General features: G+C 56.4%; 1 protein-coding gene across 4 annotated transcripts in view; it reads right to left on the bottom strand.

The window, feature by feature from the left end:
• Window positions 1-25,114, bottom strand: part of ADGRD1 (adhesion G protein-coupled receptor D1) — a 188,268-nt gene that overhangs the window by 31,329 nt on the left and 131,825 nt on the right. For all 4 annotated transcript variants that reach the window (XM_055096392.2, XM_063593230.1, XM_003817845.6 and 1 more), the window contains 3 exons: window positions 4,496-4,599; window positions 3,561-3,672; window positions 654-807 (listed from right to left, as the gene is read on the bottom strand). In XM_055096392.2, the coding sequence (XP_054952367.1) occupies window positions 654-807; window positions 3,561-3,672; window positions 4,496-4,599 (370 nt within the window). The remainder of the gene's footprint in view (window positions 1-653; window positions 808-3,560; window positions 3,673-4,495; window positions 4,600-25,114) is intronic.

Here is a 25,114-nt window from a genome sequence, read left to right as displayed (position 1 = left end):
TTAAAATGAAGACACAAAACATACAGGATGCAGCTAAAGCAGTGAGTAGAGGGAAATATATAACTATACATGCCTATATTAAAAAAGAAAATCTCAACTCAGTAACCTCAACTTTCACTTCGACACACTGGAAAAGAAGAAGAAACTAAAGCTAAAATAAGCAGAAGAAAGGAAATAATGAAGATTGAAGCAGAAATTAAAGAAACGGATAATAGAAAAACAAAAAAGAAAATCAAGCCAAAAGTTGGTTCTTTGAAAAGATCACCAAAATTGATAAATCAAGTCAGGAATGTTGGAAATGTTTCCAAGTGATGGGGAATTTTTGCCTTTGATTAGCCAGTGGATTCTCCTTCCTATCTGGGTCTCTAGGAGGCACCAAGAAGGATAATATGAAGATGAAAGCACATCTGACTTTCCCTGTCCCATCCGATCAAACCCCATTCCCACCTCCCCTCCATCCCCACCTGCCCCTTCTGTCCCCACTTCCACCTGTCTCATCCTGTCCTACCTGCCCCATCCCCACCTCCCCTCCATCCCCACCTGCCCCTTCTGTCCCCACTTCCACCTGTCTCATCCTGTCCTACCTGCCCCATCCCCACCTGTCTCTTCCTGTCCCTCCCGCCCCGCCATCCCACCTGCCCTGCCCCACCTACCCCATCCCATCCCATAGTAGTAATGGTGCTTGCTGTCCTCCGACCCAAAGACCTTGATCACCATGCTGTAGAGGTGCAGCCCCTCCACCAGCATCCATGCGAAGGCACTCAGGAAGAAGTAGTGTAGGAGCACGGCCATCACCCGGCAGGGGGTCTAGGATTTAACCAGAGATGGGAAGTGAGACAGCCCTGGGGTGGGCCCTGGGCGTGGCTATGATCCCAGCCTCCCAGTATCCATGTCCTGGGTGGTCTTTTGGTCATGTGACCATGTTTCTTCCCAGGGTATCTTCCTGTTGCTCAAGCCCAGGGATTTGGGTGTAGCGCTTGACTCAGGGCTAGCCAATTACAGCACCATGTTGCCCCCAGGGATGGTGATTGGTTCAGCAGAGGGCACAGGACTCAGGCCCAACCAATCAGCAAAACTATCCATTCCTTGCAACAGGATTGGCTCAGGGATGGGCACATGACTCACCCGGTCCAATCAGGGTGGATTCTGGGGCTAAGGCAGGGACTATGGAAGAGTTTCCCTCCCTTCAAGTGAGGACTGGAGCAAGGAACTTTGGAAGCCACGTGGCTCCCAGAGAGGTGTGGAGCCTGCTGCCTGCCATGTGGCTGAACCCTACATGCTGGGACTTCTAGTTCTAACTAAATTGACTGCAGCTTCCAAGTTGTAGTTACCCAGAACTGAAAGGGGCTCAGGCAACCATGCTGCTCCATAGGCTTCCCCTCAATACGGCTCAGGGACAGAAAGGCAGGGCCTTGGGAACCTCTCCATTCCTTGCCTGGGGCCTGGAGGCCCCAGGTGCCCAGGACGGAGAGAGTTGGGCCCTGTACAGTGCAGCCTCAGATCCTCCTGGGGCTCCACTCCTCTGCTCCCTGTGAGTCCAGGTGCTGTGAACAGCCAGGGCTTGTCCCTTAGCTCTAGATAAAAGGTCCAGGAAACCAGAGCCCAGGAAGGAACACAAACCAAGGACCCCAGGACAACCCAGCTCTGCTGGCACTCCAAGTTCTGTCCTTCAGATATGCCCAAGGCAGTTAGTTCTCAGAGAAGAAATGTACAAGCCACTAAATGTGTTTCTTGTCATCATGATCTGTTATATCTAGATACAAAATAAGACATACCTATTATTTTTGTTGGCTCAGCAACCCCTGGCCCTGTGTCTTCCAGGACCAGCTGCCCCTTTCCCTTGGGGAGCAGCCCCTCCCTACCCCAGAGGCTCTGGTGGGACCAACCATTACAATCATCCTCTCCCATCTGGGCACAAAGGTTTACCCTGTAGGCATATCACTCAAACAGGACCAACTGGAGCCCTTCCCTGGGATTCAGACCCAGGTCTCTGGGAGAGCGGGACCCATCAGAGCCCTTCCCTGCGATTTAGACACAGGTCTCTGGGAGAGCAGGACCCATCAGAGCCCTTCCCTGGGATTTAGCCACAGGTCTCTGGGAGAGCGGGACCCATCAGAGCCCTTCCCTGCGATTTAGACACAGGTCTCTGGGAGACCGGAACCAATCAGAGCCCTTCCCTGCGATTTAGACACAGGTCTCTGGGAGAGCAGGGCCAATCAGAGCCCTTCCCTGGGATTCAGACACAGGTCTCTGGGAAAGCGGGACCCATTGGAGCCCTTCCCTGGGATTGAGACACAGGGTTCTGGAGGAAAGATGCTCTCCCAGTCCCCTAGGGCCACCAGCTGGGATTATAGACACCTGGAGCTGCTGCAGACCTGCCTCCCCTCCTGCTGCCAGCACACAGTGGGACCTCGCTCCCCAGTATAGACTTGAACAGGCAGCGTCAGCATCACCTGAATGATTGATAGAAATACAGCATTCTGAGCTCACCCAGAGCTCCTAAACCAAAATCTGCACTGTAGGGAATCCTCATGGGAGGTTTCACCCCGGAGCCTGAGAAGCGTCCAGCAGGAGAACATGAGGCCAGTGCACACCCCGTCCATTCCACGGTGCATCCAGGAACTTCTCAGATGCTCCCGAGTCTGAGGTGGGGTGCCCTGTGAGGGAGGTGCTTGCTGCCACATGAAGGTGGGTCTGTCCATAGGCAGCAGCCCCAGGACATGCATGGGGACAAAGGGCTCTGCTGGGCAGTGAGGAGGAGAGGCTCTGCTGACCCACTAGGCATGGGATAAAGCGTTCATCTTCTGTTGGCCAATCCTGATTGCACCCTAAGACCACAGGCTTATCCTGCTGGGTTCCTAAGAGCTTCTGCCAGAACCAGCTCCCTTTTTCCTCCCACACATGGAGCAGGCAGCCCTCTGTTTTTCTCTTCCATCAACTAGCTTACAAGCCCACATCACTCCACTGCTGGGTCACTTCAGAGAGTCTCAGCTCTTTGCCTTCTGTGAGGTCTAAGACTTCTTAGGGCCCCAGAGAACCCCCCACTCCATGCAAAGGGCAGGGAAAGATGGCATCTAGCTCTGCAGGCCTGCTTCGCTGAACAGAGGTGGCACAACTGTTTGCTGTCAAGCAGCTGATGAAGGGCACAGCCTGCAGCCGACAAGAGTCCTGGTCTGCCCACACCAGGCCGTCAGCTTGGCCAAGGCCTGTAAGCCCTGTGCCCCAATTCCTTTATCTGTAGGCTGAGAGGATGACAGCTGGTTAGAGGGTGACATGGCTTCGCAGATGCAAGCCCTTGTCACGGTGCCTCGCGTGTAGCTGGTGCTAGGCAGTGTGAGTGGGTGGCGGCAGCGGCAGCTTTACCCGAGGCTGGTGTGCAGCACAGAAACCAGCTCATGCACGTCACGATCTCTGCTTCCCCCGAGAAAACCACAGCCCTGGTTGTCTGGGGAGATGGGTTCTGAAATTTGAGTTGAAAAAGCTAGCAGAAGGTGCCACCCGGTGACATCCGAGGAGGCAGGGGAAGGACAGCGCAGGAACACGGAGCTGCGCCCACTCACCGTGCCCGGCTCGAGGCGGAAACTAATGAGCAGCAGGACCTGGGCCACCAGCACGGCGAAGGACAGGTTGGCGTGGATGTGGTAGCGCTGGTTCCGGATGGTGCTCACGGAGCTGAGGACAGAGGCAGGGTGTGAGGCCCGGGCCCTGCGCCGACCCAGTCCCCCAGGCTGGGCTCCCTGGCCCCACGAAGTCCCTATATCCATTCCTCCAAGAGCAGCCAGAGGGGTTGCTGTCACTCCCTGCTGTGGACCATCAATGGCTCCCTATTGCTCTTGGATCTGACCCCAGCTCCTTCCATGCCCACACAGCCCTACACAGTCTGACCCTGGGCCATGGTTCTGCTCTAACTGAGTTCCTTTCTTTCCCAGCTCATGTTCCTGCTTCTCAAAGCCCCAGCTTATTCCAGCTGTGGGGCCTTTGCATAGCTGTTCCCATGCGGTAAACCCTCTCCCAGGTCCCCGCATGGCGGCCCGAATGTCTCCCTCAGCGTAAGCTTCCTGACCACTGCTGGGACCTAGCTGCACCCCTCCCTCTCTACCCTGCTGCCTCGTGGCGTGATCACAGTGAAGATGTTTGTTCTCGCTTTTGTTTACTTGGTTATTGTCCAGCCCCCATCCAAGCATGTTCTCATCTCTCTTGGGCACAGTCGGGCCCTCAAAGCCGACCACACGCCTGTGCTGAGGAACGTGGGAGCGAGAGTGAATATCTGAGCACAGGGCTGAGGTGTCCCCAGGCCCATGGCCATCCCCTTTTGCCTGGCTCGGGTTCCACCAGAATTCCTGTGCCTGGGCTGGGGGCCTTTCCAGACCTTTCCAGCTAAGCCTGGTGCTCTTACCTCCACAGCCCCTCCCCTCTCCCGTGTCTCTTCCATCTTGAGATCTGGGTGCAGGCAGGGGCCGAGGGACTGTTGGGTGGATTAGAAAAGGGGACTCACGACAGCACGGCGAAGGTGACCAGCGTGGCCACCAGGCAGAGCACGGAGAGGGAGCAGCCCACATAGCTGATAGACGACAGCGCCACCTGGTGTCCCCGTGCAAGCTGCGGGGAGCAGAGCAGAGGCGTCAGCAGCAGGCCCAGGCACCCCATCGGAGCCTGAAGCTGCAGAGGGCCCAGGTGGGTGCACAGCTGGTCCCCTGTGAGTGTGGTGCTGACCACCAAGCCTGCCTCCCAGCCCAAATGTCTGTTGCTGCCACCGACAGAGGCCGGTGCTGGGGTTGCAGCCCTGGTTCTGTGCGTGCATGTCCGGTGCCCCAAGGTGCCCTACGGAACACTGAGGCTCCCTCAGCCACAGTCTCCAGACTGTGGCTGCCTGGCCGGGGCAGGCGCTGAGCCTCCTGTCTACACTGCAATACACAGGGCTGCAGACTAACAGTCAGCCCCAGAGCCAGACCTCCCAGGTTCAAGTCCCAGCTGGGCCACGTCCTGGCTGACAATCTGGGCCATGTGACACTCGGCTGTGAAATTAAAATAATGACCCCTCTCCATTCCCACAGTGGCCGCAAGGACTCCATGAATTTACAAACATAAAGTGCTGGAGCAGCTAGGGAAGAGCTGGCTACCGCCCCCGCCTGAGGCCACGACCCTCCCAGTCCCTGCACAATGGCTGCCGCCTGCACACTGTGGGCCTCAGGAAAGCTCTCTAAATGGACACGGTGGTGATCACCAGCACCCGTGTCTGCTGGCTCCCAACACCTTGTGGGAATGAGGCAGAACAGAACACACCTGGGGATTAAGCGGCTGCAGGGCCACAAAGGATAGATCCGAAGCCGCAGTTCACCGACCGCACAATCCAGACGGCGCCCCCTCGGTTCTGAAGTCGGGGCCTCAAGCTCAGACACATGTGACCCTGGGCTCCAGGAGGCTCTGGGCTCCTAAGCCACAGGCCTGGAAGGGCAGCCTCCCAGCTGCTCACGTGCAGGAGGGCGCCACGTGCTTCCTCCTGTGGTCCATGGCTCTTGTCAGAGGCCCAGCTGAAGCCTGAAGCCTGCATCATGCTGTCCCTGTCCGGCACTGAGGCCCCAGACCCCAGACCCACGTCCCCCCATCCTCCGAGACGCCTGCCTCCAGCTTCCTCCTGTGGCATGCGGGTAGGGGGAGTCCAAATGCCTTCTCCCCGATCACCAGGACAAAGGAACAAAAGGAGGCCACTCTGAGTGTGTAAGGAGCTGTTGGCAATGCGGGAGGAGATGCCGCAGGCCCAGGGGGCCCCAGCTCAGGGTGAGGCAGGTAGTGCACTGAACCACGGGGAGCAACCTGGGGCCAGGGGGCCATGGGGCCATGGGAAGCCCGAACACTCAGCAAGCACCGCCTTCAGCTGTGATTCACAGCGGAGTGGGCTCACGCCCGAGGGGCTACAGACGTGCTAGATTCCTGGGTGTGTGGCGCTGGGGTAGGGGCAGCCTGGACGCCACAGCCTGTGCCTCCCACTTTAGCCGGAGCTCATTTTCACCCTGCAGGCCCTGGTATCCTCTCTGAGATCCAGTGCTTGCAGAAGGCAGGGCCTTGGCCTGGCCCCCTTCAGGAGTGAAACAGCTGTTGCCATGACACCAGCAGCATTTCCCCTGGAGGGGCCCTTTTGTGCTCTCCGGCTCAGGGACAAGGCAGAGAGGCTGAGGGCTGGGCAGAGCCACCTGTGCTGAACGCCGGCTCAGGCCTCAGCAGGCAAGGACCTGCACACAACTTCCAATTTCCCAGGGGCTGGACTTCCCTCTCCACGGACGTTGTGGCTATCACGGGAAAGGTGGGCACTGCGTGGCCAGGGCCAGGGAGACGGAAGAATCCCCCTTCCAGGTTCATGATGCCCCAGGGAGAGAGGAGGGGCGGTCACAGGGGAGCCCATCAGTATCCCTGAGGATGAGAGGGAACTTTGAAGGAATGGGGCCCCCCGTCCCCTCAGGAGAGTGGCTGCGGTTTCTTGTTCTTGTTCCTGGTTATTGCAGAATCATCCAGTTAGGGGTAGGAGAGCCCCGCTACTCCTTCTCCCATGGATAAACCTTTTTCCTTCAACTCCTGGGCCTGGCCTCCCATATTTGAGAAGACCTTCAGGCTGTTGACCTCTGACCCCTGGGAATCACAGCCATGCCCGTGGGCTTCCCTGCAGCAGGTGCCACGATGTCCCCTGGGTGTGTGCCTCCATCTCGGCTTCCCCTGACCCTCATGGGCTCTCCTGCACTGGGCTTGAGGAACTCAACGTGGAGACTTTGGTGAACTCACACCGACTCTGCCCAGAGCCCACTCCCTATCGCTGCCTGGCAACACCCAGGGCACCTGGGACGCTGTGGGCGAACAGGGGCCTCCCGGGGGGCCGAGGCTGCCCAGTGCTGCCCATCTCTGCTCCACCAGGTGGGAGCTGAGGTCACAGGCATCTTCTGCCAGCAGAAGGGGCCTTGTGGGAGGGGTAGGCACTCATCAGTCACCTGCCGAGTATGTTTGGCAAAACAAGTTCCTCAACAGGCGGGTGCTGCCAGTGCATTCCCACCGCAGCATTCTCGGCAATGGAAACAAACGTCTTCACCTGCAGACCAATGGGCCAAGAGCGACTCCCATTAATCGCATAGCCGCGGTGGGTGAAGGGAACTCAGTTTCTAGGCCACATTCCCCACGCTAAGTGTGTGACACTCCAGTTTCCGCATGACATTATTAGCAAATTGTCCATGAAATGATGTTTCTGCTTTCAGATAAGTTTGGAAAAAGCACCATTCTCTGCACCCCTTAAAAGACTTTTTGGATGAATATAAAGCCACTTAAGAGTTCTGAGGATTCTGCAGGTAAAATAAAACCCCCCTGTTCAGCTATGTTCAACTTGGCATCTCTTAAACTCTTTGGAGGAGGAAGGGAAGAGACCCAATGACAGCAACAGAGATGTGGTTTAAGAAGTGCTGTTTTAGAGGAAGTGAGATGTTTCAGAAACTAAGAATAAAACCAAATACAGGACACACTGACATTACACTGGATATGCAATCTTTCTAAGACAACTGAAAAGTCTTGTCTCTCACACTGATCTCTGCCTAGAGATGGAAGTGAGGGTCAGTTACAAGAGTTTTGGGCCTCAGCAGAGGGAATGGTTCTTGGAAACGAACGTCCAGCTCTTCAGCAGTCACCAAACTGAATTCAGTTAAAAACCAATGGAGGCCAGACACAGTGGCTCACGCCTGTAATCATTTTGGGAGGCCGAGGCGGGCAGATCACCTGAGGCGAGGAGTTTGAGACCAGTCTGGCCAACATGGTGAAATCCCGTCTCTCCTAAAAATACAAAAATTAGCCAGACATGGTGGCCCACATCTGTAATCCCAGCTACTCAGGAGGCTGAGGCAGGAGAATCGCTTGAACCCGGGAGGTGAAGGTTGCAGTGAGCCGAAATCGTGCCACTGCACTCCAGCCTGGGCGATAGAGCCAGACTCCATCTCAAAAAAAAAAAAAAAAAGAAAGAAAGAAAGAAAGAAAGAAAGAAAAAGAAAAAAAAAAAAAGAAAGAAAAGAAAAGAAAAATCAGTGGAAACACTGCTAGTAAAGGAAAGAAAGCAGTGGTGTCCAAAAGCCTGCCTGGCCCACTGCCCTGGGAAGACCCCCAAGAGATGCACCCCACACAGGTCTCCACCCCACAAAGCCCTGGCTCCTCCCCACCCCTGATCATCTCTGCTCTACCCAAGTCATCTCATGTCCCACCAGAGGGATGCATATCACTCTCGGACACCATAGCTGCATTTCATGGGGCATCGTCTCTCCCCCAGGGACATGGGAAGCCCTGAGGATGCATTAGGGAAGCTTTTCCTACCTCATCTCGCAGCTCTAAGAACAGCAGTGAGCAGTACTGGGAACAATGGTAACCAGAGGTATTTGCTGAAGGCGTCAGGGGAGAAAGAGCCCTCACATCTACCCATCTGACTCTGCCACTGATTCAACAGAGAGATTTCCTAAATCTACATCACTGATTAATATCTTTTAAATTGAGAAAATAAAGCTTTAGCTCATCTATTTGCAAATGCAGTGAGGTTCCAGTGGGCTGACATGAGAGTTTGCCGCACATTGGGCTGCAGTTGGGCAGCCAACTCTCTAAAACATCTTAATCTCCATTCTTCGCCACCCATTCTACTGGGAGTTTCTGACAAATGGGAGTCTAGCCCTAGCCCCAGACCCACACCTACCCACTTATGCCTTAAGCCTTCCAACCATATTATCGATCAACCTTATCGCCAACCAACCATGCCATCAACCAACCCATTATCAATCAACCCACCATCTACCAACCCATCATCAATCAACCTTACCATTAACCAAGCCTACCATCAACCAACCTTACATTCAAACAATGCATCATCAGCTAATCTGACTATAAACCAACTCCACCATCAACCAACCTTAACATCAACCAACCCATCATCAACCAACTCCACCATCAACCAACCTTAACATCAACCAACCCATCATCAACCAACTCCACCATCAACTGACCTTACCAACAATCAACCCATCATCAACCAACTTCACCATCAACCAACCTGAACATCAACCAAACCGACCACGAACCAACCTTGCCATCAACCAACCCATCATAAACCAATCTACCAGCCAATTCCACCATCAGTCAAACCCACCATCAACCAACCTTACCTTCAAGTAATCCACTATCAACCAACTCTACCATCAACTGACGCATCATCAACCAAACTCATCATAAACTCACCTTCAACCAACCCACTACCAACTAACCTAACCATTAACCAACCCATTAACCAAATGCATCATAAACCAACCTATCAATCAACCTGATTATCAATCAAACCCATCATCAACCAACCCATCATCAACCAACTTTATCTTCAGCCAATCCTACCCTCAACCAACCTACTGTCAACCAACCCTATCTTCAACCAAACTTACCACCAGCAAACCTCACCATCAACCAACCCCACCATGAACCAACCCCACCATCAATCAAGTCTCTTTATCATGTACTTTTATCAAACCCACCCAAAGCCAGCATCATGCCAGGCACAATGGGGAGCACTAAAAAGAAAGACATATGGCTCTTCCCTTGAACAGAGCTAATAGCCTGACCAGGCAGCCTTGAAATGATTGTAAGAAACGTAAGGCCAGACATATTGGAGGGTCACATGGTACATGGTGCTTGAGTTATAAGGTGAGCCCATAGGTAAAAATGATAGATGATCAAAATGACCTTTGAAAACTCCTGAGATCTCCCATAAACTGGAGTCTCCATGGCTTCTGCATGTAACGTCATACATTCTTCTTCCACACAATGGTCTGAATAACGAGGCCGACTGCAGGAGGGATCAAGAAGCAACGGCATGCACACGTCAGGGTCTGCAAACCTCACTGCTTCAACACAGCTTTCAAGTCCACAGAGTGGACTGAGGCAGAAGGTGACAATCTAGGTGATCCTGATAGTGGCTCACTGCCTTCTCTTTACTACAGGGACTTTCTAGTTGTAACACACATTCAGCCATGGATTTGTCATTGTATTACTTAACCCTGCAACCTGTGTTAAACGTTGACTCCACCACAACCTGCACGCAGCCTTAGGAAACTGGAAGGGAGGGAGGGTGATCTGAAGGAGGGGGAGAGAAATACTGAGCGGGCGTTAGGAGGGAGAGGGCTTCACACAGGCCTCAATGCTTGGGCAGGAACCTGACAGACAGGACAGGAGACAGCCTTCTAGACCAGAGTGATGTGAGCTCTGACGGTAAGTTCCATGAAGACAGGTCGACTGTCTTGTTTAATTCTGAATCCCCGGGGCCCGACAGAGGATCTGGCAAACTCTAGGCATCATGGAGAATCACAGAAGAGTGGTTGGAAATGACAGAAACGAGGCACCTGCTGCTTGAAGGCATCGAATCCTCAGAGCAAGCCTGTGAGTGGACAGCATGGTTTCCCTTTACAGATGAGGACACTGAGGCAGCGGCAGTAAATGACTGCCCACCACCACGCAGCTGGCGAGAGGCAGGGCTGGGGCTGACCCGTGATGGCCCCTGCTACAGCAGCAAGCATGTATTCAGCACCTACTGTGCACCACGCACGGAAGTCTCATTGCAGTGGGGAAGCGGGTGATGAACAAAGACATGGATGTGTAAACGTGAATAAATACCTAAGGCTGCCAGTGTCGTGTTGATGAGGCTGTGATGGAAACACACAGGGGCGGTGGCGGAGGTGACTGCAGAGGGAAGAGGGATGGTGGCCCTCACACGGCCATGATCTGAGAAAGGCCCTGACCCAGGCCCTTCCCTCTCCCTTGGAGCACCCACCTCCGAGTCCTGCTGGCTTCTCACCACTGGCCATCTGTCCCAATCCTCTCTCTGATGGATTTCTAGAGCCTCTGCCTTGATCTCTTCAGCCTCCTGGACTTCCCTGGTCTCCCCACAGCACCAGCCCCATCCTCTACCATGTCCCTCCTGGCTTGGGTTCCGCTGTACACTGGAGCCTCGTCCCTCATGGCTCACCCCCTCCATAGCGCCTGAGTCTCAGACTCAAACCCCCATTCCCCCACCATGGCTTCTGAGGCCCCGCATGCTCCAGCCCCAGCCCGTGCCTCTGACCTGCCTCCATCCACCCTCTCCCTTCATCATGGGAAAGCAAGACCCTCCCCGCTCGGGATTGGACATGGGGAGCTGGTTATGAAGGTGAGGGAAGCCCTGAAAAAGCAGAGAAGGCAGTGAGGCAGCCCAGACAGCGGCCACTGTGGGAGAAGGAAGTGAGGCCCAGACAGCGGCCACCACGGGAGAAGGCAGTGAGGCAGCCCAGACAGCAGACAACGTGGGAGAAGGCAGTGAGGTCCAGACAGTGGCCACTGCGGGAGAAGGTGGTGAGGCAGCCCAGACAGCGGCCACCGTGGGAGAAGGCGGTGAGGCAGCCCAGACAGCGGCCACCGCGGGAGAAGGCAGTGAGGCAGCCCAGACAGCAGACACCGCGGGAGAAGGCAGTGAGGCAGCCCAGACAGCGGCCACCGTGGGAGAAGGCGGTGAGGCAGCCCAGACAGCAGACACCGCGGGAGGACAGTGGGAGAGGGGACGGCAGCAGAGCCAGGTCGGGCCACCAGCAGAAACTGGAATCAGACCAGCCTGCCCAGGTGAGGCTGGCACAGGGGTGCAGGGAAGGGTCTGCATGCAGGGGCTGGAGCCACAGGGGGACGCCCATGCCAGCAGGAGCCCAGGCAGGAGGCTGGCCCCTTCGCCCACCCCAGCAGCACCATCTCTCCTTGGTTGGACTTGGCAGGAAGCCAAGCGTAGAGCAGAGAGCAGGGCAAGCAGAGGATGGGCTCCTGGGCACAAGAGCAGGAACTCCGGGCTAGGTCCACACTCCACCCCCACACCAGCCCTTGAACCAACCATCTGCTCCCCAACCTTTGACGCCCACCCTGTCCCGGCCAGGCTGGCTCCTGCCTGTCTCTGGTCTCTCCGCGGCTGGCATCCAGGCTCTCACGGGGCCTGACTCCCCTCAGGGCAGCCCTCAGCCCCTGGCTGGGCTGCACTCCTGCCCTTGGCTCCTGGACAGCACGAGTGACCAGGCCCTGGCGGATCTGTGACTCCAGGCATCCCTGGTTTGGTGACCATCCCTGGCCGTAGGCAGCCATAGCATGTGCCAGCAGCATGCAGCCAGCCTCCCCCGGGCTGGGTCCAGTTGCTGGCACATTTCACGTCCACTGATGGAAATGAACCGACAGCCCGGGGACAGGTGGAAATGAGCTGCTTGGCCACTTGAGGGGTGCTGCAGGACGGGAGAGGACTGGACACAGGCAGGAGATCTTCCCCGAGGACCCAGCTGGGCTGCTGTGTGTTTGAACAGATGCTGGGACTGGCCTGCCTCGGGTCACAGTGACCTTGTTGAAAGTGTCAGCTGGGGGGACCATCACCCTCTTGTTTTCCAGACCAGGAATCCTGGGGGCTCCTGCTGCCTCCCCTGGCCGCACAGCTTGTGCATCAGTCTGGGGCCATCTGGGAAAACAGAAACCACTCCAGCCTTTCAAAGAGTGGAACATTTGACTCAGGGAATTGCTAACCCTCGGGAGGGGAGAGAAAGGGGGACCTCATAGGGGTAGTGAGGTGGCCCAGGAATGAGCCTCGCCACAAATCCCCCCGTGGAAGCCAGATCCATAGACTGGCCAGCAGGGCTGCAGCCACAGCAGAGGCGTGGCCACTGCCCAAAAAGCCACCTGTAGGGGCGAGAGAAGAGCTGCTGGGCCTCCTCCCCTCCCATCGCCTGCCCCAAGTGACAGAGCTGCTGGGCCTCCCCTCCCATCGCCTGCCCCAAGTGACAGACCTGCGACTCAGCACAGTGGTCGGCCGTGGGAGGCAGAGCCGGGCAGCAGGAGGCAGGTGGATCTCAGAGCAGAACCCAGGACCCAACATGACTGGGAACTCAGGGCTGAGTCCCCACTGTGCCCCAGACGATGGCTGCTTTAAACAGCTGTGGCGATGTAAACCTGGACCGGCAGTGCCCCACAGGAACCCATCCTCACAGATGGGGGCGGGATATAAAACTGGACCGGCAGTGCCCCACGGGAACCCATCCTCACAGATGGAGGCGGGATGTAAACCTGGACCGGCAGTGCCCCACGGGAACCCATCCTCACAGATGGAGGCGGGATGTGTGCACAGGATGCTGGTCATTTGCTGCGGCCAAAGACCACCATGACTTCAGTGTCCACCCTCGGGAGAGCTACGCAGTGGTTAACATGGGAGATGTGGCTCTGTGTACCCTGAGAAGGAGCAACCTCCAAGATACGTGCATACATTTTTTAAAGTGTGCTATCTCGCCAGGCATGGTGGTGCACACCTCTAGTCCCAGCTGCTTGGGAGGCTGAGGTAGGAGGATCTCTGGAGCCCAGGAGGTCAAGGCTGCAGTGAGCCGAGGTGGCGCCACTGACTCCAGCCTGGACCACAGCGTGCAACCTTGTCTCTAACACAAATAAATTGTAAATAAAAATAAAGGGAGCAGTCTTTATACTTCACTACCCTTTGTTTAAAGAAAGGTTTGCATCCATTGAGGTACAGAAAATTTTAAAAACAAACAAAAAAAGAACAAAGAGCAAAGCGGGGCCCCAGGCTCAGCAACTGCGTCTGGAATGACAGAAAAGCAAGCGCGTGTCTAGGCTGCTGCTCTGGGCAGGGCCGGGAGGCAGGAACGGTGGCCGTGACCCTAAGCCGCTGCTCTGGGCAGGGCCGGGAGGCAGGAACGGTGGCCGTGACCCTAAGCCGCTGCTCTGGGCAGGGCCGGGAGGCAGGAACGGTGGCCGTGACCCTAAGCCGCTGCTCTGGGCAGGGCTGGGAGGCGGGAACGGTGGCCGTGACTGTCAGTTTCCACACTCTGCCTTCTGTGTTCTTGCAGTTTCCCACATGCGTGTATCATCTTTACAAACAATTCAACCTACAGAACCCCTCTGTCTCCTGACACCCCAGCTTCCTGTATGTCCCAGAAAGAACCCTCGAGCTCCTGTCCCACTCCTAACACAGGGGCTGGCGGCTTCTCAAAGACGGCCCACATCCCCACTCTAATTCCCAAGATTCAACACACTCATGACAAAAAATATGTGTTGACCAGAAACCTGGCCCGCTTCAGACGTCAAGCCCTGACCACAGCCTTGCAGCCCACAGCTGCCCCCTCAAAGCGACCCGATCCCTCGGCCGGGCTATGCGTCCATCTGCCCTGGGAACGTCCAGTCTGGCCCCTGACCATGTTCCCAGTCCTGGTCACCCGGCCCACCCTCAGCCCCATAGAGTAAGACCCCAATTCTGAGGGTAGCCCCGAAAGAAGATCCCCCAAGACAGGAACACCCCAGAGGGTTCTGCAGCTCCCTCTGCAGAGCGGCTCCAGCCCAGCACACTCCAGAGCAGACACTTCTTCAGGAGAATTAGGGAATAAATGAAGCAACATATGCTTCTCCTTTAAAAGGAGCAGCCTGGGTCTGGTTGGAGGAGGCAAGGGCAATTGAATTTGTCAAGAGGGGCAGGGGTGGAACCCTCAGAACCTTGAAGCTACGTCTCCCTGCCCCCAGGACAGCAAGGTGCCCAGGCAGGGCTGGGGCTGAGCTGACAGCAAAGCTGAGTCCCGGCAGCAACTGGCTGCTGCTCCACCTCGAAGTGCAGGTTTTTACCTCTTAGGCCCATTTCCCAATGTCCCAGGTGGCCAGCAGCCTGAGAGTAGGGGGGACTGAAGGGAGAGATGGGGGTGGCAGGTGTCAGCCCTGTTCCCAGGGCTCACTCAGCTCTCCACTCAGAGAGGCACAGGCCACAGGGTACAGGGGAGGGCCCTGGGGGCTGAGAGGGGGCGTCTCGAGGGAGACTGGAGGGGCATGGGAGGGGTGGGTAGGGCAGGAGACGGGAGGGGGTGGAAGGGCGCATGCCCCTGCGCCTCCCCCGGGTAAGCTCCCAGCTCCCATCCCCAGCCCAGCTCTCAGCAGCCCAGGACAGGGCTCAGGAAAACTCACCCGTGAGGCGGGGCGGGAACAGCGTGCACCCGTGCACCTGGAGGGCTTGCTGGTGGAATGGTAAGGAGCCCATGCAGAAGGACCCAGCGGGCTTTGCCCACCACCCTCTCCTTCTGGAAGAACTGCACAGGCTGGGAAATCAGAAGGGATGGTGACAATTTTCTGGGTCTCTAAGAGGATGGTACTGAGGATGCATGCCCTCCCCACTCAGCCAGAAGACACTGGTGAACCACAGTATTGCTTGGGGAGTCGGGGGGGCGCTGCTGAACAAACCAACTTCCTTGTTACTCTTGGGCAAGGCAGGACCCTCTTCTGCCTCCAGGATTAGAGGGGTCCAGGGATGGGTGGAGGGGCCTCTCCTTGGAGCCCCTCCAGCCTCCACAGTTACCCCCACCCCCATCAACAGGGCAGTAGACCGTCCTGCCCTGGTGCCCACAGCCACAGGACTGAACCTTCCTTATGAAGAGTGAATGGAAGGAGACTTGTGGCCATGAACGGGTCAATGCTGGGATGGCTGCAGTCCCAGGTGCAGTAGCCAGGCCTGCTCCACCCCACCCCACTCCCACTCCACTCTCAGGGGTCCTCAGGGCCAGGACATCCCTAGGGACCTCATACTCATGGCTCACTGTGACCTCACTCTGTCAGGCAGTGTTTGGGGCTGGGTGCTGAGGCTGGGTACTGAGGCTGTGTACTGAGACTGGGTGCTCAGGGCTGGGTACCGAGGCTGGGTGCTCAGGGCTGGGTGCCGAGGCTGGGTGCTGAGGCTGGGGACTGAGGCTGGGTGCTGACGCTGGGTGCTGAGGCTGGGTGCTCAGGGCTGGGTGCTGAGGCTGGGTGCTGAGGCTGGGGACTGAGGCTGGGTGCTGACGCTGGGTGCTGAGGCTGGGTGCTCAGGGCTGGGTGCTGAGGCTGGGTGCTCAGGGCTGGGTGCCGAGGCTGGGTGCTGAGGCTGGGGACTGAGGCTGGGTGCTGACGCTGGGTACTGAGGCTGTGTACTGAGACTGGGTGCTCAGGGCTGGGTGCCGAGGCTGGGTGCTGAGGCTGGGGACTGAGGCTGGGTGCTGACGCTGGGTGCTCAGGGCTGGGTGCCGAGGCTGGGTGCTGAGGCTGGGGACTGAGGCTGGGTGCTGACGCTGGGTGCTGAGGCTGGGTGCGCAGGGCTGGGTGCTGAGGCTGGGTGCTCAGGGCTGGGTGCTGAGGCTGGGTGCTGAGGCTGGGTGCTTGGGCCTGAGCTGTGCTTACTTCTGCCTCCTCATCACCACCACAGCTCCACAAGGAAAGGGTCCCACCCATGTCACAGTGGGGAAACTGAGGCTCAGAGCAGGCACCTGCCCAAGGCCACCTGGCACATCACTGGGAGGGACCTGTGTGTCCAGCTGGCTGGGAGGCAGAGGGGCCACTACTAACCCCAGCTGCATGCAGGAGGTGTTATTGGGAGGTGGTCTGGCTAACATTCACACAGAGACCCCGTGGAGGGAGCCTGTTTCTGACTTGAGCTGTACATGCTGCGGCTGCCGGCACTGCAGTTGGCACAGTCCCGCCTGTGACACACCCTCGGGACCGCAAACACAGCTCAGAGTGGTTCTCACAGCTCCCAGCAACACCGTGTAATTCAGGCCCCTGCCACTGCCCGCCCTGTGCCCTTCCCTGGAGCCAGGGCCCATCTGAGAGGCTCAAGGCTGCACCTGGCTGGGTAACCGCTGGGCACGGGGCCTAGAACCATGGGTCTGGGCGGAGGCTGCACTGCTGTTCCTGCCTCAGGAAGGCGTGGTGTGCCCCCACGGTGCCCTTCCTTTCCCACCCGTAGCTAGATTTAGAAATGCCCAGAAAAGCCTGCAGTTGGTTTCAGGACACGGACTCCTCTGACTCAGAAACCACAACCTCAAATGCCTCCTGAGAGGCAGGGCATCAGCTCAGGAGGCCAGCGGGGACCTGCAGACATAACCACCAGGTGGGACTGTGCTGCCAAAACGAGCATCCTCCCTCCCACAGTTCTAACCCAAGTCCTTCTCAGTGGATATGTCACTTTCCCACCAAGACAAGAGCAGGAAGCATTTCACTGTCTCCTAAAAGCAGAAGAGCGATGCGAACGTGATGAGGAGGGGCAGCTGCTTGTGGTACGGGGAGGCCATGGGGACCGGGGGGCCCTGGGGACCTCGCCCTGAGTGCAGGGGTGGTAGCCACTCGCCTCCAGCATCGTTTCCAGCCAGAGGGGGAAGCCCAGCGTGGCCACATCTTCCTCTTCTTGTTTTATTTAAAAAAAAAAAAGAAATCCCAAATTTTAGATAAAATATCTGTGTTTTGGAATACTGACAACCAATTTTTAAAAATTTAAGCCTCTGTGGGCTAGGAGAAGCCCAGTCACTGGCCAGAGTCAGCCTTCAGACCACAGTTCATGACCGTCCTATTGAAATGCTTTTTCCCTGTGACCACCAGGCCCCAGGAGGGGGTGCTCGGGGACTGGCATTCCCAGGTGCTCCTGTACTGGCACAGGGCTCCTGCACCCCCCAGGTCAGAGCCACCCCAAGGCAGGTGCCCATGCCTGGGACGCTTCCCATGCCTGAAGCCTGGGAAGTGGCCGCCTGGGAGGAAGTGGCCACCTGCAGGAAGAAAGAGTGCACCGTGGCGGGCCCTGGGACTCCTCCCAACCTCCCACACGCTCCTCGACCACTGCCCTTCCCACTGGGTGCAGCCTTGGCAGGACTGTCTATCAATATCGGGGGCTCTCCCACCTTAGACAACCAGACCATCTCCCTGGCCTGCACACCCTGAGCGGGGAACACAAGCGCCAGGAGTAGGTGCAGCTGAATTTTCCCTAAGGCCAGGGCCAAATGCCTTCCACGGCACCCGTCCCCATGCCCAGCACCTTCACTGGGTGTGTGGCTTCAGCAAGAAATGCTGAGTGGTCCACGCCTGAGCCCTCCTCTCGGTCCCTGGCTGAGCCAGCCCGCGCCTGCATCCACCCCTGTGTTAACCTCAGGTCCTCGATCCCTCGTACCCTGCCAGCCAGTCCTTAGGGAGGACAGAAAGTTGAGCTCCCACCTACCTGCAGCAGTACAGACCAGTTGTGCCAGCAAGACTGGGATCCACCGACTAAACCAGCACGCATGTGGCATTCTGGCCTCCAAGGAGAACACATCTCTTTCCCTAAGTTCCTCTCCCCTTGTGGAACAGACTCACTCCTCCATACCCTCATTCATACAGCAAACACAGGCATGGGTGTGTCTCAGCACCCGGACATCAGGAAGGTGCAGTGAACATGAAACACCACCCCTGGGTAGTAGGCCTCAGAAACACCTCTTCCAGCAGGCTGACTTTACTCATTTGATCATATCACACAATTCCACACAAATACACACCTGGGTCAGAGCCCACAGGCTGGTGTTTACAGTCCTTTCTCTCCCCAGCTCCTGCCACTGCCTCACCTCTGTGGCCCCCTCCTCGCCCCTGCCCAATAACAACCTTGAATGCACTGCCCGTGCCTTTCTGATAATCACATACCAAGATACAAATGTTGCATATTTAAACACATATACAGAAACACACCCACGCATAGGGGATTTTGGCGTGGCTTTACAAAAATGGGATATGTATCACTCTAGTCTACGTCTTGTCCTTTTCACACAATGTTACCTTGGTGATCCCTGCAAACGCACTGGCATAGTGACAACCCCATTCTTTCACAGTTACACCGCGTTTTGTGACTTCATCATTCCTCTTTTAGTATAGAGATGAATAATCTCCCTTAGCGTGGATGTATTAGAATTTACGCAATCATTAGTGTTATATTTATTCATGCTTCTGTTATTTCTACCATAAATAATGAAAATATTCTGATTTTATACTTTTTTATGTCATCTTACTTGCTGATTCTTTTAATTCTCTGACATAGATTCTCATGGGTATACTGAGAAGTTACAGGGTCTGTTCTGGATGAATTCTCTATCTGTTCCAATGGCCTACTTTTCTAGGATAATTTTATCCAATTAAAAGAAAAACTTGCCTTCTCTGGGTTCTTACTGGATCTGGGGTTGCTAATTTCAAAGGGGCAGAAATCACGCTTGGGGAGTGGAGCAGTTGGGGTGGTGAAGGGTGGGTCTGGATGCAGATCTGCTGGACAGCCCAGGGGTTCGTTCCCCTGCTTGAACTGCACTCAGCAGGAGAAGTTAGAAGCACCCAGAGATGACGCCATGTTTCTGTGACTCACATGTAAAGCAAAGCTACCCATTCTTGCCCCTGGCTGGAGGAGGAATAAATTGGTACACGGTTCCCAGAGTGCAATGCGGCAATGTCTTTCAAAATCAAAATGCCTGTGCCCTTTCCCCACAGATTCACCTGCCAGGAATTTATTCTAAAGAAGCATGCGCAGGGTCATGCAGTCCGGAACCACTGGAAGTCGCCAGACGCTGGAAGCCATCGCAGTGTCCATCAGCAGATGCCTTGACATGGCTCCTCAGGGCCTGGGCCCTAATCACCATGTTGACAGCAGCATGCAAAGACAGAGTGTCGTTTTGGGGTCTCCCTCCCCTGGACAGCAGCCCTGGAGCCCACCCCAGCTAGGTCCAGTTCACTCAGGTGAACTCTGTTGTCTGATAGGCTTTCCACAAAAAGGACACTGCCCACTTAGGAGGAAGAGGGGCTTCCCGAAACAACCGCCGAGGAGGAGGCTGGGTATGGAGAAAAGCCAGGGGAAAAGCTCGGAGAGAGAAGGGACACGATGAGGATGTGAGCTCCTAAGCAGAAAGCCTGCACCAGGAACCCAAAGACCAGCAGTGCGAGCCCAGGGTCCCGTGGAAGACATGACTCCAGGTCACAGAAATAAGGTCACTGGTGCTATTTTTATTAATTCTCTGAGTATGCTGCAAATTTGGTTTCTGCTTATGATATCAGCCTTAACTTTTTTTAATGTTGATGAGAATGTTCATTTTTAGCACGGATAATTTTAAACCATTTTCAAATCAACCTTTTCTGGCAATGAATAGATGCGATTTGCTCCCAGGAAGACACCCACAGACTGTGGAAATCCAGTGTCACTGAGAGGGAACGGTGACGGATTGAGACCGTAAGTCGTCTCTGTCCCAGGTTTTTTACTCGCTGGACTGGGCCCTTCCCTTCCTTCCTCTACCACAAACACACAACACACAAAAACACAGTTTTCGGCTGAAAGTGTAACTCCCCCTCTCTCTGGCCATGCCAAGAAGGAAGCCACACTGGGCTTTAGCTCTCAGCCTATAGAGGATCCAGAGGAGAAGGCTCTGCTCCCAGGCAGCTGGTGCTCCAGAGCATGGGAACAACCCCAACATTCGGGATTTGGCTCAAGGCTGGGCTCTGCCCCCTGATGTGACCTCAGGGAATCACCTATGACTCTTGTCTGTGATGGCCACATGACAACCCCTCACTCGTGTGGCGTGGACTGAAGGAGAGGGCAGGCCTGAATGCAAGCCCCAATGAGGCAGGGAGCATCCACAGGCAGGGAGCCCCCATAGGCAGGGAGCACCTTCCAGGCAAGGAGCACTCACTGGCCGGGAGCACCCACAGGCAGGGAGCACACACTGGCAGGCAGCACCCATCAGGTAGGGAGCACCCATCAGGTAGGGAGCACCAATCAGGTAGGGAGCACTCACTGGCCAGGAGCAGTACCAGGCAGTGAGCACCCACTGGCAGGGAGCACTTGCAGGCAGGGAGTATCCAACAGTTAAGAGCATCTACAGGCAGGGAGCATCTGAAATGGTGCCTGTTACTGTCTTCCCCTTACTCCCAGGTGGTCGGCTGTGTGAAGGCCACAATCACCAGCCAGCATTCAATAAATGGCTCCCGGCAGCCAGTGGGGCCGGTGCCCACTCTGCAGAGCTGTGCATGAAGGAAGACGTTCCCCGTTCCCTGAAGGCAATGCCTGTGTCCAGAAGCCCCGCCCACTGGCCCTTGGTTTGGGCTCCTTTTTAAGCCACGGTCTATTTCTTTTGTCTCTGAATCTTCCAGATTCTCTCTTCACTCACTTCCAGGCTGAGGACCTGTCTCTCCAGTTCCCCCCTCACCTCCTGCGACAAGGGAAGTTCTTCACATGCCAATGAGCACACATGTGGGGCCGGACTATCCATCCTCAGATTTGGTAACAACTGCTGCAGCCATCTCCCACGACACGAACAGAAATGCGAGCTGATGTTTGCAGACTGGGCGCCTGTGCCTGGATCTGTTCAGAGGGTGGTCTGGGACCGGTGGGGCCTCACTCCACCCGGGCCTTGTCGGAAATGAGGATGCCAGGCCCCACCCCAGACCCCCTGAATGTGGGGTCTGCATCTTCACAAGACCCCAGGCGTCTGGTCAGCACACAGATGACCTCTCACATATGGCTCAGAAGTAATAACTGACGACACCTCTAACAGTCAGAAGATTTCATGGGAGAAACAGATGGCCAGCTTTCTTAGTCGAAGATGGGGCAACCCTGGTCATCTGCAGTGGGACTCGTGCCCCTCCACCCCCTCCACACCAGCGGGGTGCCGGTTCTCGAGTCACCTCAGCAGCCTCCGCCACCTCTCCTGCTCCCTGCCTCCTGCCCCTCACGACCCCTGGGCCTGGAGCCCCTGCCTCAGCCCTGGCGTTTCCCTGAGGACCACCCCTGGCTGCTCCCTCCTTGCCCTCCGTCCCGCCCTGTCCTCTGCCCGGACTGTCCTTGCTCAGGGCCAGGAGGCTCCATCCTCTCCACCCTGAGATGTAGAATCCACCGCCACCTTCTCAGGCAGGCCCTCCTGGGCTTCCGTCTTTCAAACAGCTCCGGCATCACCAGCACTGCGTTTTAGAGCCTAATTATCCGCCAGTCATCCGACATGATCTCCCGCGTGGCCCTTACGGGGCAGGACGTGGCGTGCACTGACTTGCTGTGTCTCTGTGCGTGCCACAGCATCCTCACTGCCAGGTCCCCATGGCCCGGGTGATACCTAAACAGCCCAGGCTCTACCGGTAATTCAATAACACGCTGTTGAACGACCGGCGACCACCAGCAAGCGCCCCCCTCTCTCTGGGGCTGTTTCTCTGCTGGTAAGACGAGCAGCCTTGGCCACAGCACCGTGCAGACCGCCCATCTCCAGGAACGAACAGGTGCTCTCCATGGGGGCAGCTCTGCGCCTTCTCCCCTGGGCTGCTCCCTACGACACCACGAGGGAAGCCCAAAGGGAGCCCTGTGGGCCGGGCCCTGGCGGGAGGGGAGAGGAGAAACGGAGCCCGTGGGAGGAGAGAGAAGGCGTCAGGGCCGTCCGCAGAGGACGGTGCTCCTCAAACTGAGGCCTGGTCCATGGCAAGAAATTTAAACCCAGGAACTGTTTCTACGTTCACCGCCCTCTGGTGTGGTTTCATTTACTCTGTTTAAGTTTCTTTAAATTGCCGCCAATGATCCAGGTCATGGCTCTCCCCAGCCGCGAAGGGCCCACCTCCACATGGAGGCTCTGGGGTCTGCAGGCCAGGAGAAGAGGGGCCACTGGGAAGGCGTGGGGGGGCGTGGGGACTGGGAAGGGGCAGTCGCTGGCGGGGCAGCTGCTCTAGGGGAAACACTCCTTAAGGAACATCCCCTCAGGATTGTCTGGCGGGTCGCACCTGCCTGCACAACATTTACCACTGAAGACTGCGGGCAACGGGTGGGCTTGGGTCCCACCAGCCTCACAACAGAGCCGCCCCTTCGGAACCTCTAAAACCTCACAGCCCTGAGCCAGAAAGCCCCGGCACGCAAGGGCTTGGCAGTTCCACTTGCTTCGTGGCTGGCCCTTCTTGGGGGACCCCGACGGCATGGAAGCTACTGAGGAGGCTGCCGGTCCCCTGTCACCTGACACTTCATCTCACGCAGCGCCAAGGGCTCCTGGGCCCAGGCTCCAAAGCACGTAGGTCTAGGATGCTGGGTGTGTGTCTGTGCACGAGAGACCCGACGGTGAGTGGTGCCTCCTCCTATCCACTTAAGATATGTCTCAGAGCCTGGGCCACAAAGTGAGGACCCATCTCTACAGAAAATTAATACATGCACATAAAAAAGCTGGTGTGGTGGCTCACACCTGTAATCCCAGCACTTTGTAGGCTAAGGTGGGAGGATTGCTTGAAGCCAGGAGTTCAAGACCAGCCTGAGGAACATGGTGAGAACCCATTGCTACGAAAAAATGTAAAATTAGCCAGGCGTTGTGGCATGTGCCTGTAGTCCCAGCTACTTGGGAGGCTGAGGTGGGAGGATAGCCCGAGCCCGGGAGTTCAAGGCTGTAGTGAGCCATGATCAAACCACTGCACTCCAGCCTGGGCAACAGGGTGAGGCCCTGTCTCTAAAAATTAATTTATTTAATTTAATAAAAATAAAATATGGCTTGGACATCTCTCTGCAGTCTCCATAAGTAATTCACAGTGTGACATCAAGCATGCATTTTGTGAAAAGAAAGGGCCTTCTCTTTGGAAACAGGAATAGCTGTTCCCCTCCGGCGTCTTCTGCAGAGTGAGGCTCATACGCGCTCACGTGAGCAGCAGCCCGTCGGCCAGTGAGGCCGGGATCACACTGGCTGCAGGTGTCACGTGTGTCTTTCGCCCTGTGAGGGGCTGCAGCTCAGGAGCATCTGCCATTTTATTTTCCATGGAATTTAAAGATGAGGTTATCTCATTACAAGTCACTTCCAAACACCAGGGCCCTGTCTCCACTGATCTGAGAGTAACTGTGGTCCATCAGGCCTCTGCACACAGAACCCCATGGCTCAGGTTTGCTGGTGGTTTCTGTTAGGGAGCGAGGGGCGCCTGGGCTGAGCACTGGACCCGTGACTGTGTCGCAGTGGACTCGTGTCCTTCCCACAGCACCCCTGGGAGGCTGCATTCCTGGGCCCTCTTTCTGGAATAGGAAAAGTCTCCCAGGATGCAAGAAGGCGAAGCCAGGATTCTGCCTCCGTTACACCTTGAAGAGTTCTGTCTCCTGGTCAACAGGACAGTGGAAGCCCAACCCATTCAACCCCCCCAAAACCCACACAAAACCACGCAGGACACGCGGGGCAGCATCACCCTCTGACCCAGTGCAGACACTGCGGACGCTGGTGGATTCAGGTAGATTCTGCCTGTCCACAGCCTTGATAAACGTGACCACAGAGGCAGGCAGTGACCCAGGCAGGGACGGGTGTTCAAGCCCTGGCGACAAGGTGTCTGCTGGGAACCACCTGAGCTTGGTGCCCCCTCCCGGGAGCTGCTGTGATCAGAGACATCCTGTCTCCTCCCAAAGCCACCCTGAAGAGCCCTAGACTGGGGACGAGCCTCCAGAACACGATGAGCACATGAGGCTCTAAAAGACCAGGGCCCCGCACGGAAGATGAGTCTCGTGACAAATCTGTCCGGGAGACGCTGGAGGCGTCACTGCTTCCCTGCCTGACTTACCCTCCAGCCTGGCCCTCTCTCAGGCCCCAAAATGCCCAACATCAGCCACAGGTTACAGCCCAGCATCCAACAGATCGCCGGTTCCCAACACATCTGCCAAACCCAGCCTGGCTCGGAGCAGCCACATCTATGCTGTCCAAACCAGCACTTCTGTGAGCGCAACCGACAGACGTGAGTGTGGGTGTGCACAGTGTCAGCAGCAACATCTCCTTCCACTCCTGGTTTCCACCTACATGAGCGTCTACTTGCCCCATCCCAAACCCAGGGTAGCTCAGACCAAGCTGCTCCCAGGAACAGCTCTCCAAAGGCTTCCTATGCATCTAGAATGAAACTCACGCTCCTCCCTGAGGCCTGGATGCTGGAGCCGAGCCTGCTCCTCCCTGCCTCCCGCCTCCCCAGGGCCTTGGAGCTCAGGGTGCTCTATCCACGGCCATGCCAAGCCCCTTCCTGCCCCTTGTCCTGTGCACTTGCTGTTTCCTGGCCTAGAACATTCTCCCCCCAGGCCTTCAAGACATCAGCTTCCTCTGGCCATTCAAACGCCACATCCCGGAGACACCTCTCCTCACCGCTCCGTGAAGACGCCCCGCTCCCCGCTGTCTCCTCACCGCTCCGTGAACACAGCCCCGTTCCCTGCAGTCATCTTCTACTGGGCTGTTCTCTTCCACTTTCTTCCTCCCCTGATTCAAAGTGACTAATTTATCTGCTGGTTTGTTTATTATCTGTCTTTCCCACTAGA

Source organism: Pan paniscus, chromosome 10, assembly GCF_029289425.2.
Source record: "Pan paniscus chromosome 10, NHGRI_mPanPan1-v2.0_pri, whole genome shotgun sequence".
NCBI classification, from domain to species: Eukaryota; Metazoa; Chordata; class Mammalia; order Primates; family Hominidae; genus Pan; species Pan paniscus.
Note: the sequence above shows the minus strand (reverse complement) of the source record. Positions and strands in the feature narration are given on the sequence as shown.